This window comes from Apostichopus japonicus, chromosome 18, assembly GCF_037975245.1.
Source record: "Apostichopus japonicus isolate 1M-3 chromosome 18, ASM3797524v1, whole genome shotgun sequence".
Classification (NCBI taxonomy): domain Eukaryota; kingdom Metazoa; phylum Echinodermata; class Holothuroidea; order Aspidochirotida; family Stichopodidae; genus Apostichopus; species Apostichopus japonicus.
Genome location: NC_092578.1, coordinates 7,819,126 through 7,833,868, shown reverse-complemented (window position 1 = coordinate 7,833,868; position 14,743 = coordinate 7,819,126). Strand labels below are relative to the sequence as shown.

The 14,743-nt window shown below is 37.1% G+C and overlaps 2 protein-coding genes across 6 annotated transcripts in view; one reads left to right on the top strand and one right to left on the bottom strand.

The window, feature by feature from the left end:
• The window catches only part of LOC139958508 (mediator of RNA polymerase II transcription subunit 16-like), a 43,444-nt gene extending 35,801 nt beyond the window's left edge, over positions 1 to 7,643 (bottom strand). For all 5 annotated transcript variants that reach the window (XR_011789816.1, XR_011789817.1, XR_011789818.1 and 2 more), the window contains exons 1-5: positions 7,450 to 7,643; positions 5,732 to 5,896; positions 4,132 to 4,333; positions 2,120 to 2,254; positions 1,256 to 1,361 (exon numbers count right to left, since the gene is read on the bottom strand). Coding sequence is in view for 2 of the 5 variants with exons in the window: in XM_071955611.1 (XP_071811712.1) it covers positions 1,256 to 1,361; positions 2,120 to 2,254; positions 4,132 to 4,333; positions 5,732 to 5,896; positions 7,450 to 7,499 (658 nt within the window). In the remaining 3 variants the exon portion in view is untranslated. The remainder of the gene's footprint in view (positions 1 to 1,255; positions 1,362 to 2,119; positions 2,255 to 4,131; positions 4,334 to 5,731; positions 5,897 to 7,449) is intronic.
• A 103-nt stretch (positions 7,644 to 7,746) lies between these two features.
• Positions 7,747 to 14,429, top strand: LOC139958510 (DNA repair protein XRCC2-like). Its single transcript, XM_071955613.1, has 2 exons — positions 7,747 to 7,887; positions 13,253 to 14,429. Exons 1-2 carry the CDS (start codon positions 7,858 to 7,860, stop codon positions 14,255 to 14,257), a joined length of 1,035 nt encoding a protein of 344 aa, XP_071811714.1. The 5' UTR covers positions 7,747 to 7,857; the 3' UTR covers positions 14,258 to 14,429.
• The last annotated feature ends 314 nt before the right edge of the window (positions 14,430 to 14,743 follow it).

Genomic DNA, 14,743 nt, shown 5'->3' with positions numbered 1-14,743 from the left:
CAAAAGATTTAAATACTGGAGGCTTCAGTCACCACAGCAGATTTTACATCAAGACGGCTAGGTCGTTAAATGTACGTTTACACAATCAAACTATATCATATGGTATCACATAGGAGATAATTACATTTGCACTTTTATTGTATATTTGTTGTCATCATCAAAAGTCATCAGTATTTCTGTTTTCAATTTTTTACTTTCTTTCTTTCTTTCTTTTTGTCTGATCATCAACAGCAGTGGTGGGAATATTTGGTGAAAGTGCTAATGACCCATTCATAAATGATGGATAACTTTTCACGGCTACTGGACGTCATAGATCAGCGAGCACGAGGAAAACCATCGGAATATTTGAACATGTAGGGACAAAAGTCATTTTACAGTATGCAGAGAATACAATTATTACAGTGTCTGCAGCAGAAAGGAAAATTTGCTGACATTTCAAGCTTCTGATTGTTTTTCACGCTACTAAATCTCAAAATAGAATTTTTATCAAAGAAGATGAGCTTTTTACTGTTTCATTTCTCGATGATGTGGAGTAAACCCATTTCTCACTATGAAAATATATTGATGCAGTACACTGATTGTGTGTAAGAAGCTAACTAAGATGACACAATGTCAGCAGAGTGGGATAGGGGGGGTGGGGGAGGGGCAGGTGGTATCCCCAATTTGTGAGAAATTTCATAAAAGACTCAATTTGGTGATAAAAGCACCCATTCTCTACTTTTGTCAAATAACTTCAAAAGGACTGTTTTGTCGATAAAATTAAAAAAGGGTAATAAAGAAGTGCCCTTTTGTTGAAAAAAATTTAAAAAGTGGAGTTGTGTATGCATCCATTTTGTGATAAAGTTTTAAGGAGGAAGAGAGATCAATCCTGAGAAATGTCCTCTTAAAAACTTCCTTGCTTATATTCATTACTTTAATGTTTTTTATTCTTTAAACATGTTTCCATTCCATCATATGATATTAAATAAAAGTAACTATCCACCATGCATGTCTGTTTTCAGGCATTGAAATTTTCTTCTTTTATATAATTGGCTTAATGACAGCATCCCTAATGATTCTACTAGATTTAGGGAATTACACTCAGAGGTGTTTACAGATCATTAACACATCATCCCAGAACATATTCTTCATTCCATATCGATAGAAATGCCATGTTGTGGTATTACTTCTAAGATTCTATAAATAACCATGATACAATCGGGCAAAATGGAACAAAAATCCCATTGTAAAAATGAAAAGTAAATGTTTAACTCACAACTCTGGAATGCAATGTCTGCCACCGCTACATGGATCGGTCTGGTCTGTGACAGTCTCTGTGATACCTCACTCTCACCCTTCAAGTTTAGGAGCTTAACAGTCACCTGCAGAGAAACAAAATAAATGAAGAAAAAAAAAAGGGGGGGAAATGAAAACCATTTTTCAGTTTATGAAATGGCTTTATGACGTTCCACTATAGACTCTTGATGCTCTACCAGTTTGGCAATCCTTGAGCAGAGTTTTATGGATGTCACACATCAGAAGACTAAATCTTTACCACAGAGAAAGATTATTACTACCACCACCATCTATTAAGTAACATGTACTGCATATCATTTTGAACTTAAACTTGCATTAAACATCTTTTAATGTTTCTTGAACAACAGAATGGATATGAAATTGTTGACATGTTAAATGTTCTATCTTATGTGTCCAGTGTTGTATATTAATGTGAACTCAAAAAATATTGCCCTAAATCAAGGTCAATTCTATTTGAAGAAGCAATTACATAACGAGAAAGAAAAAGCAAAAAAACTGATAGATGTGTAATAAAAGTTACTATATCTTACAAGAATTCTTACAACACATTTTTGGGAATTTTCTGCTAAGCCTTTCTTAAGTACTATTAGTTGATATATGATAGCATCTTCTGCTGTCTGTGCTACCATTCTGTGAAAAAGCTATCAGATCAAAACTTCAAAATCGATATAATAAACACTTTCAAACCATAACTCAATGTACAGCAATCTTTTTTCCTTAACTTTTCTTGATCTTAAATTTTTCTTGCTCTTTCTTTCATACAACCTGCTAGTGCTTACAAGATAATTGGTAATTAAAGCAGATGAAACTAAAATAGCCTCACCATGCCCTGAGTAGTGACTGCAATCCAACCCTCAGCATGACTGCTGCCATGTAGCTTCAAGCTGGGCTGGAAGGGTATGTGTTTGAAGACCTCCAACCAGTTTGGACACTCGATGTTGTCGACGTCATAGTAGAGCTGTAGAAAAGGCCAATTACAGGAGGTGAGATCATAGGCGTAGGAGCCTAATTTGATTTGGGGGGGGGGGGGGGTGCTGTAACGACTTGCCCGAAAAATATATCCAAAATATAGGCATTCATCAGTTATTACATCACATGCCAATAACATACAATCATTTTCCATGTTATTACCCTTCCATATTGGTTAGAATTTTGGGGAAGTCGTTTCAATAAAAAAAGATCATAATAAAGTTAAACCATTGAAAAACATATTGCAAATTATTCTTCTTTCAGTAGGTGCCCGAAAAATTCATTTTCACAACCATTTCTTGGTTGGGGGAGCTGCAGCCCCCCCCCCGCCTCCTACGCCTATGGGTGAGATACAAGACCTTCTTTACCCGTGTTGTGATAACTTCTTCTTGAGCCAGTCTCAAAATCAGTCTCAAGTCCCTTGGGTCAAGTGTCAAGTTTTTGAGGACAAGTTTCATGTCAAGTCTCAAGTCACTGTAGCATTAAATATTTGATGACTCAAAAATCTTCAAAATTCTCAGTTGTTATGGTGAAAAAGTTAAATTCAAATATGGTTAGTATTTGTTTACTACAAGCTTGAAAAATTGTATTTCTTCGGATTTCTACAATTTCGAACTTAAGTGCGTGTCTTAAGAAATGCTTATTTTTTCAAAGAGATGATGGGACTCGAGTCCAAGTTGTCGATACAATATTGCAATGCGACTCCCTATGGATTTACCATAAGGTGTTTGGAGTTGGCAAAAGATACAGAATGTGCTCATGTTCCATATGGCAATGCTTCCCAAACTATTACCCCAGTGAACTATGCTGGGACGTATCAATCTCTAAGGTGTAAAATCATCCATGAAGTATTCTCTTGTGGTTTGATGATTCAATTGGACATTGACTGATTTGATTGCATTACTGATTTAATGTATGTTAGTAAGAGACAACACACAAACATTTATAAATATATAAATTATTTTAAAAAAAAACACGCAGTACAGCAGGGAGGAACTTTACTGTCAGACTGCATCAGAAGCACTGTGCATCAAACCAATTATGTTTTGTGTTTTTTATGCGATCAACCGTAAACGCTTGGTGCCCCAATTCTTGATCACGACCAATGGATTGCGAAGGGTGACAATATGGCATCAAACAAAAACAATATAATTTTGATGTAATGTTCAAAAATATGGTAAAGATAAATTTAGCACGGATAGTAACTGAAGAAAAGTTTTGTTTTTTGAACTGATTTATACTGGGATTTATGCTGGGCTGCAATATTGAGCCACATGATATATTACATGGTGAAAACTGGAAAGCGGACCAAAATAGTGGAATTATTCGAAAATCACTGATTGATTGGGAAAAAAAAGACGACATCCACTTTTATATCAATCATTGATTGTGTGTGTGTTTGTGGGTATGTCATCTTTGATATTAAAAAAAAGTGCCGTTTAATCCGTCAGATTTTTCTTTGCTCCTCGAGGTTACTCAATTTAACAGCCTAACTCAATGATACCAAACTCATTCTGTACTGCAAGATTTTTACATTTGGAAGGCTGTGCTCTCTACCTTACTGACACCGTGTAACCAGGAGGTGGCTACGATGGGTTCCCCACTGATGTGAGTCTCTGTGGAGCAGCTCCAATCATTCAGCCTAACCTAATGATCAATACCAAACTCATTCTGTACTGCAGGCTTTTACATTTACAAGGCTGTGCTCTCTACCTTGTTGACACCGTGTAACCAGGAGGTGGCTACGGTGGGTTCCCCACTGATGTGAGTCTCTGTGGAGCAGCTCCAATCATTCAGCCTAACTTAATGATACCAAACTCATTCTGTACTGCAAGACTTTTACATTTGGAAGGCTGTACTCTCTACCTTACTGACACCGTGTAACCAGGAGGTGGCTACGATAGGTTCCCCACTGATGTGAGTCTCTGTAGAGCAGCTCCAATCATTCAGCATGTGGTTCTTCATCTGCCAGAGGACGATACGGCCGCCGGCGTCACCAGAGAGAAGTCTGGTTCCGGTGCTCTCCCATTCTAGCAATGTGATTGGATCCTTGTGGTCTCCTGTATTACTGAGGAGCAAAAAGAACCAATAGGATTTATTCAAGGTCTCTCCAAAATTACAAAACTTACCTCACTTTCAAAGAGATGCGGTCCTTTAGTTTATAGTAGCCGGGATCAGCTTCATGTGGTTAGATTGATCAATTTTAATATCAAAGCCACTGAGTAATGCTCAAAATATCATCACAGTTTATTAAAGTAAAGACAGCAGCCTCAAATTTTCTCACAAAAATGAACACTTATTAGCAAGTAAAATATGAGTCTAATCAATTTTCTAGACACAAAGAGGAGGGGAGGGGAGGGGGAGGGGGAGGGGGAGGGGGAGGGGAGAGGTGGGATGCTACGGTTCTCCTTTGGGTTGTTTTGGTAAGACGGAGGGTGCTTAAATACCAAATGGTGCTATATTTTGCAAGTTTGAAACAATGTTGAAGAATAATCAATTGTTTAGGTGGATGTTGTCGTAATATTCTGCCTGCAGGTGAGGGTTTATACAGGGTTAAAAACAAAAACACATCATACTGAATGAAGAAATGATTTCCCTCCTTCCTTAGGGACCCTAAATTGAGAGTTTGGACAGTTAGGATGAAATTATTGGCCCTATCATGAATGCAGGATTCTATGTTTGCAACAAAAAGTTTCATTAGGAACAAAAAATTCTGGCATCCGCTGTGCTTCTTCACAAATTGGAATTTATACACATTGTATCAACAGCAATTTTCATTGAGGTTTACTGTTTAATACTTAACTTAGTAAGCTATTAGTCAGAGGTCAAACTAAAATTCTTAGCTACGTTTGTTACTCTCTTTACCAGCAATGTCACTGTAGGAATACCTTTTATCAATAGGAAATGCTTCACAATGTCTGAAAGCAAAAACTATATTTTCTCCTCAAAAAAGTACATGTCTTTTAGGTGAAGGTATGGTTTAGCCCTGAGAGGGTCCACCTAACAACCATTAGGACCCCAGTTTACAAACTCACTGTGAACCAGATGAACATTTCTCTTGACCTACTTCAAAATTCATATTCTTGCTGTCTTTAGTTGTTGAGTGGGTCTGCTTTAAGCTTTGTACTTCTGGTTTGAGCATTTAGGTATATGGGGGGGGGGGGGGGGGTGGAGGTTGAAACAACTTCACCTTTCTAAGTATTTTAAGAAATGAGGATGAAGTAGGCTCTTGTCCGTTGGGTAGCGATGTTAAATGGCGGTCCTGTGAGCAGGAAGTGTGTGACAGTTATACGTCTGCCTAATTCTCTGAAAACTCATCGAAATGAGATGGCTTGATACAAGCCAGTGTTCATCCCTGATCATCATATAGAAAGAGCCTTCTGTCGACTCCATAAGCCTTGGGATTCTAAGAACTAAACTAAACATTTTATGTAGGAAACTGTTGACAATCCAATTCGTAACTAACCTGTAACGTTCCCAAGGTCTGTCAGGATCAATAATATGAACCTGAGGAATAAATATCTCCCGTTCTTCCTTTGTATCGGCATTTTTACAGCTGGCGATCGCAGTGAAGGCAAAGGTGTTCCGGCAAGAGAGGCTGCATACATAGTCTCCCAAGAGCTTCTTAATACTGGAAGAAAGACAAAAACACACAATCATACTGTAAGTCCAGCTACACAACATCATATTCGTCAAACAGCATAACCTGTTGTGAACTGCAGCTGTCAGTAATAATTGGTACACATCATCAAGTCAGGTTTTATCATGCATCGAATCTGTTAGAAACGAATGATGCATTACAAACGCAAACTCTTGTCAGCTGCAATTTGCAAGTAGGACTACAGTAACAAATATTTTTTTGGCAAATATCACTTAAAACTCTGTAAACAGACCTTGTTTTCTTCTGAATCTATTTCACTGTGTTAAATAGCGATGGTGCTTTGACTCAACTCAGTGCTGTGAATCTTATAGGGCTATATTTACCCTGTTCAGAACTTTTAGAAGTTGCCCTAGCCTAGCAAAGATGAAGGTAGGATTTGCCTATCCTTTAAATAATCAACCAAACCAACTTGTAAGTAGATATTGACCAATGAGAATTTTCAGTGTTAATTTATGACATCACTAAATATTGCAATTTACATTTTGGTCAATAGTCAGCAAAGTCTGGCAACTCTGCTTGGTGTCGATGAGGTACACATTTTATAATCATTTTCTAAACTCCACCTGAAAGGAGCTACTGTACAGGTTTAGTCACTTTATATGTAATGAATCATACAGCACTATTTCTGGAAGCAATGTCACTTTACATCCCTCCATTTTGTAAGTTGCTTAGTTGCACATGCTAGGAGATAATAGGAGGTCACAGAGTACAAGGGGCCAAGTGACCTTACCATTGGTAACCACTGTATAGTATGGTGGGTCCAATAATGACACACTTGGACTTTTGAACTGGCAAAGTTTACTCATATTGAACAAATCTAGCCTTTGCAATACAGTTTGAACATTATCAACATGTACATTTTCGTATTTTTTCAAAACTTTTCACAGAACAGATTTTGGCTATTTCCATGACAGTACTGTATCTTCACAAGAAGTGGTGCCATACCAGGCCCAATTATGATGTACAGTAGTCTACTTTAAAAGAGCGAAATGCATCTGAAATTCACTATCTAACAGTAAATGAGTTAAAATATAATCCTTTGTTTTAATGCAAATATAACAATTAACATGTACAAAAAGAAAGGCTTCACTTTTTCTACAAAGGATAACTTGCATATACTACTTTCATTATTTTACATTGACAGCAAACAATGACAGTCTAGTAGACGTGAGTAAGCATACTCAAAAGAAGTTCTTTCATAGTGATAATTTGGACGTAACTTTGCAAAGTTACATCATGGTTTTGCTTCATTTTTGTGAAAAAAGCATTGGGATCGACACATGCTAGCACACTTCATGTTTGGTTTACTTTCCATTACTATGGTAAAATCATGAAATTTCTGAGTGTTCTCACACTGAACTAATTTTTTAGGGCACTTTAAAGAACATATGACCAACTAGGCCTAGGTACTTATAGTCAGGGCTTATTATATTACATAAAGTTAGGCAGTGGCAATGGTTAACCTAACATTTACAGTAGGCCTAGGGCCTACGTTGGTTGCACAGTAAATATATCACTATTACCATAAATTAACATCAGTTTTAGGCCAGTTCGTTACAAAAGCCAGCTCCATTCTGCATTTATATGTTTGGGCCTGACTTCAGGAAGAGTGCAGCAGACGAGGTTTCCCCCAGTTTAATATGGACGACTAAGGAGACAATAAATAAGTGCATCAGCCTAGTGACATTTCCGTAGTTCACTGTTGATTGTTAACGAACATGGGAGCAGCCATTGCTACCTCGTTCTATGTCTTGGTTATATACCTAAGTTTTATATAGTCTGACATCACACACTATCTCTTGATAAACTGTTTAACATATGATTTAACGTTTAAAAATTCTCAAAAGTATTATCAGTACTTAAAATATACATTCATTGTTTATTTTTATATTTGATGATTTATTCAATTATTATCACCTGACTTCAACCCGATGGCGGGAGGTTCGGAGACAGGTGCACAAGTAAGTTAGCGTAACCGGGAAGTTAAATGTTATAAACTTGAGTAATCCCCTAAAGATGACATTAGTTAGTGATTTCGCATAACCATCTTAATTGCGAATAGGAACTCCATTTTACTGTTGACATCCAAGTGTTTCTAGTACTAGCTAGCTTAGCCTAAGTTACTAGCCTACAACAATAATACAGTTAAAGCCCTACTAGTACTAGCAAGTAGCATAGCTCTGACACAGTGATACTGCTGTACAGTAGCTAGGCCCCAGCCAGACCGCGTAATTTTTTTTTCCTGGGAGGGTTAGGGGTAATTATCATATATAGGCGTATCCAAACCCTCGCGCATGCGTGTTACTCATAGACACGCGTTACTCATCGATCTCTGTAATACACGTGTGGGGGCCCGTGTGTACGTGGGCACTATGTCCCTTACCGAAATCCCAGATCTGGGCCAGATATAAAAATCCAGATCTGGCCCAGATCTGGAATTTCAATCTGGGCCAGATCTGCTGCAGATCTGGAATTTATATCTGGCCAGATAAAAAATTGGGCAGATATAACTTGATATAAAATAAAGTTTTATATGGCCCATATAAAATTTGATCTGGTTAAATTTTATTGCATCCATATCTGGGCCAGATAAAATTTTATCTGGTTGATATAAAGAAAATCCAGATAAAGTTTTATATGGCCCATATAAAATTTGATCTGGTTAAATTTTATTGCATCCATATCTGGGCCAGATAAAACTTTATCTGGTTGATATAAAGAAAATCCAGATAAACTTTTATATGGCCCATATAAAATTTGATCTGGCTAAATGTTATTGCCATCCATATCTGGGCCAGATAAACTTTATCTGGTTGATATAAAGAAAATCCAGATAAACTTTTATATGGCCCATATAAAATTTGATCTGGCTAAATGTTATTGCATCCATATCTGGGCCAGATAAAACTTTATCTGGTTGATATAAAGAAAATCCAGATAAACTTTTATATGGCCCATATAAAAGTTTATCTGGCTAATTTTGTTGCCATCCATATCTGGGCCAGATACAACTTTATCTGGTTGATATAAAGAAAATCCAGATAAACTTTTTATATGACCAATATAAAAAAATATATCTGGCTAAAATGTCAATCAAATAGGAAATAAGTGGCCAAAACTGGACTAGCATTGATATTAACTTTCCAGCGTGATCAGTTATCTCTGTTCTGGTACGGAGACCCATACAGAGAGCAAGACACACACAAAATATAAACACAGCTGTGTTCCGACTTAACTGGGTTGGAACAAAGTGGAAATATGTAATGTGCAAGCTCCTTGCTGTTACCTAATCCGACTGCTATGGTCATAAAATGACCGCTGTTCAAAAATAATACTTGAAGGTTGAGTTCTTTATTCTTCTGTGGTCCTGTAGATGTTGATACTAAATTGCGTTGTGCTATTCTTTTATTTAATATATTTGCTTTAATAAATAAGTTCCAGGAGGGCGATATATGTTCCATTCAGTATCGAAGTTCAGTCCCAAAATATATTCCTTGTTGCCATCCGTTCCAAAAACTTCTTCCTTACTTCGGACTGTTCAGTTCACTATAGAAACCTTTGCCAATGTCCTGACATCAATAGGATATTATTTATGAATCTCCATCACCTTTTCTTAATGTACCAATCCTTTCTGTTAAACTTCCTTCTGCTCTTTACTCCTACCATGTGGACACTACAGTAGTGTACACATAGCTCCCTTTCCTATCTCACTCCTACAAAGTATCAAAACACATATGTCCATTGTTCAAAAGTGGCCTTCACACTTAATCAACCTCTGAGTCATCCTGTTTCAAGCTAAGACCCTGTGGTTGCCTAGCAACCCAGATAGAGATAGTTATTCCCCCTTTGACTTAGTGTATACACTGTAAGTGATTTACTATTGAAATATATATGCAAAGTGCAGTACCACAATATAGTGCAATGTAAATCTCTATGAAAATAAACTATGTAAGAGCATACAGTCTTAAAGTTTTATCTGTCAATATAAAGTCAAGTATAACTGGATAAACATGATGTATATCCAGTTATACCTGACTTTATATTGACAGATAAAACTTGATCTGCATATCTGGATTGACTCTATATCCAGTTATATCTGGCTTTATATGGCCAGATAAAACTTGATCTGCATATCTGGATTGACTCTATATCCAGTTATATCTGGCTTTATATGGCCAGATAAAACTTGATCTGCATATCTGGATTGGCTCTATATCCAGTTATATCTGGCTTTATATGGCCAGATAAAACTTGATCTGCATATCTGGATTGTCTCTTTATCCAGTTATATCTGGCTTTATATGGCCAGATAAAACTTGATCTGCATATCTGGATTGTCTCTTTATCCAGTTATATCTGGCTTTATATGGCCAGATAAAACTTGATCTGCATATCTGGATTGTCTCTATATCCAGTTATATCTGGCTTTATATGGCCAGATAAAACTTGATCTGCATATCTGGATTGGCTCCATATCCAGTTATATCTGGCTTTATATGGCCAGATAAAACTTTATCTGCATATCTGGATTGGCTCATATCCAGTTATATCTGGCTTTATATGGCCAGATAAAACTTTATCTGCATATCTGGATTGGCTCCATATCCAGTTATATCTGGCTTTATATGGCCAGATAAAACTTTATCTGCATATCTGGATTGACTCTATATCCAGTTATATCTGGCTTTATATGGCCAGATAAAACTTTATCTGCATATCTGGATTGACTCTATATCCAGTTATATCTGGCTTTATATGGCCAGATAAAACTTTATCTGCATATCTGGATTGGCTCTATATCCAGTTATATCAGGCTTTATATGGCCAGATAAAACTTTATCTGCATATCTGGATTGGCTCTATATCCAGTTATATCAGGCTTTATATGGCCAGATAAAACTTTATCTGCATATCTGGACTGGCTCTATATCCAGTTATATCTGGCTTTATATGGCCAGATAAAACTTGATCTGCATATCTGGATTGACTCTATATCCAGTTATATCTGGCTTTATATGGCCAGATAAAACTTTATCTGCATATCTGGATTGACTCTATATGCAGTTATATCTGGCTTTATATGGCCAGATAAGACTTGATCTGGCCAGATTAAACCAGATATAAAGCCAGATCTGGCATTTCGGTAAGGGGTACGCTGTACAAAGCAATAGATCTCCGCCGTACAGTTTTACACGTAATGCAGTTTGCTTTTTGGCCAAGGATTACCAAGTGAGAATTGAAGAAAATAAGTGATGGGATGCGGGCTAAAGAAATTCAAATTAAGCGCGATCAAATCGTCACATCAATTACCGTCACATCGGATTACCGATAAATGTGCAAAACGTGAATCGCGCACGGCACACAAACTGTATGTATAACTACCAGGGAGTTGTTATAACATCTCCCTGCTACTACTAGTCATAAACTTTTTACGAGTAACACGCATGCACGAGGGTTTGGATACGCCTATATATGATAATTGCCCCTAACCCTCCTAGTAAAAAATATTACGCAGCCAGACCTGGGCATACAGCTACTGTAGTGTAGTAGTTGAGCATTCTTGCTATTGGCTTAATTATCCCAAGCTCAGGCCTGCCCTGGTCAAATCTGTTCCAAATATGAACAATTGCATGCTGAATGAGTACTGCTATACCATAGGGATTGTCCACATCCATTCCTAGGCCCTATAATATCTACCTGAAAATGAACATGGGACTTCCTGTGAAAAATAGCAGGTTGACATGCTTATATGGTAAGTTGATGAGACATCCTTCACTTCGGGTACAGTCCACAGATTTCATGTACCATTCCCAGATTAAAGTACTTCTCGATAAATTAGGAATCTTTCAATTTACCTTCAACTTTTTGGGGCATTTCACCATCAATTTGAAACAGATTTTAGAAAAATTACTCCCAAGAAAATTCTCACGAGATCCATACGAGAAAATGGGTCCAGGTATCATCAACTCGCGAGTTGATTCTCACAAGAATATTCTCACAAGAATGGATGTTCTCGTGAGAAACTCTCGCAAGACGGATCTTCATACGAAAAAGCTCTCTACTCACAAAACAGTAAACGAACATTAAATTTTTTTCAATTTGCTAATATTAAATAAAAAATGACATTTTGATAGATCCATACAAAGTTACATCCTTGACATGTAGGTTTATAATAAGTTTCATTGCAACGCTTTTGATACTTGACACTTATCATGGGCGTCGCTTTCACAAGAATTGATGTTCTTGTGAGAAATTCTCACAAGACGGATGTTCATACGAAAAAGTTCTCTACTCATAAAAACAGTAAACGAACAGGTTATAGTATACATGCATACAAAATAATATGGCCTGAAATTTTTTTTAACTCCACAATTTGCTTTAACCAAAATATGATATTTTTATAGATCCATACAAAGTTACATCCTTGTGATGTAGGTTAATGATAAGTTTCATTGTAACCCTTTCAGACTGAAATTGACACTACTCGTGGGCTCTGCTTTCAATGTGTTATATCACATTGACACAATTTGTCAAAGATACCATTGCTCAACTAAAAACTAAAAGCCCTGCCTGATTTCGAACCAAACAGCCATTAAAAGTCATAGAACACATAGTTATATAAAAGTATGAAAACTGTAGGCCTGTAAAGGATTATTTTATTTCTAGTCGCAGTGTGCAGAACTTAAGGCAGTTTGTTTTGTTCAGTTTGGTAAATCTTTGACAGAATTCAGAAGTGATATTTCATGGTCAATGCAGTTCATTGACTTCTTGGCTACCCAACTTTCAGTAAAAAGAAATTGAATATATTGCTATATAAATTTTTTGTTGTTAGATGTGATTAATATTATATGGAAAAGTGCTCGGTTAATAAATTTCAAACTGGAAAGAATTCATTATTTAGTCGGTTGTGGTTAAAAAGTCTAGGATGTGTCTTATATGCAGGTATCACCAATTTTCTAATAATACTCTGTGTCTGTGATCTCATAAACATTCCCCAAGAAGTGATTAATGATCAAACAAAAGCTGCTCTAAGAAAATAAATCATATGGCAAAAGTTTGCAGATCTATGTACAGAAAAAAATGTATTGATGGGAGTTGCCCCCTGTATCCTTAATGTAATAATGTGATTAATGTCATATCATTTTGTTGAAACTTATTTAAAACAAATATAATGTTACATCCTTTCCAATCCATTAAAATAAAATAGGAGCAATTTAATGTTTGCGTTTTGATGCACAAATTTTATCCGGAAAATGACAATACATCAGGAGGCATTTTGGGAGCAATATCCCTACTATAGTTTTATTCCCTTCCACTTTACCACAGCTGCTCGCCCGTCTTGGATCACGCCCATCTCTGCAAGGGCTCTGTCCTCTCCTCTTCGGAGAGGAGTATCCAAAGCCTGGCGGATTGATAGAATTTTGCGGTGAAAGCGGCACAGCTAAGACGGAGTGTTTACTTAATTTTGCAGTCTCGTGTATTCTGCCTCCGGACTGGAATGGATATGCTCTGGGTGGCGTTGGATCTGGAGTAGTCTTTATAGACACTCAAAGTCAGTTTTCAATGCTGAGAGCATTTACACTGCTGGAAAAGAGAGTAACCAGCTCCATAAGTTCCACTGACGTTTCTCCGGTGAGAGAGGGTGGAGTCGTGCAGCTCGATGACGTCGCAAGTGGATCGACTGTGGGTCAAAGGTCCGGACTGCATTCTACAGATCAAGGTACGAGAAGGGAAGAGCACGGGGAAAGACCAACGGCTGATGAGATCGAGGGATTCATCAGATTATGTTTAGAAAAGCTGTATGTAATCAGATGCTACTCGAGGCACCAACTCCTGATAACGCTTCATTCTTTGGAGAACTTCTTGGCGAATAAAACAAACATCGGCATAGCGATGATAGATTCATGGTCGGCGTTTTATTGGATGGACAGGGCCAGCTTTGGTGACCAGCTGTCGTTGGCAGAAAATTGCCAAAAGGTCTTGACCACAGCGTTGAAGAAGTTGCTCGACGACCATCAGCTGGTCGTGTTCCTTACGAAGAACGGTTCGTTCAGGTTGACCGGCAAACAATTAAACCGTCAACGCGGATCACCGATTTCACCATCTGTTGGACAGGCGAGCACAGAAGCAGAAAAACTTCCATTCTCGGCAGATTTTGGTTCTTCGGAATTGAAAAGACTAATAACTGAACAGTATGTGTTTGAAAGATCTGAACAACTTTCAGAATCAGGGGATACACAGATCATCTTCAAAGCCACAAGAACTCACCCAAAACCCCCCAAAACAAAACATTTTATTATTTCTGAGAAAGGATTAGGAGCTGTGAGGTGAATAATGTTTTTCAATCGTGTCTAGTAAATAACTGGCAATTATATTTAGACTGTCCATAATTGATATGTTGAACTGTTTATGTAACTTGTGAACAGTGTGTTTGTCTGTTTAAAAGAAGAAAATTTGTTGACTGATACATTTATGTCCTAAATATATGAGTGCTCTTTCTATACTTTCTCCTGTTTTATGTGTTTTATTTACAAGATCTGTCTCAATATGATTGAGCGTCTAATTAATGGAATTTATTTTTCCTTAAACCCAAAGATGAACTCAGTGTAATAAACTAGTAATCCTGAACTAACATCTCTTCACCGTCAGGGAACGTGAAACAAATAGGCCACTAGGGAAAGTGTACCGGGGGGGGGGGGAGATAATTATCTGGTATGAATCGCAAAATCCTACAAACTGAAGATGTATAACTGCTTTTGTACACAGGAACTATAGTATATTATAAAATTTATATATTATGCGTACTGAGTTTTAAAA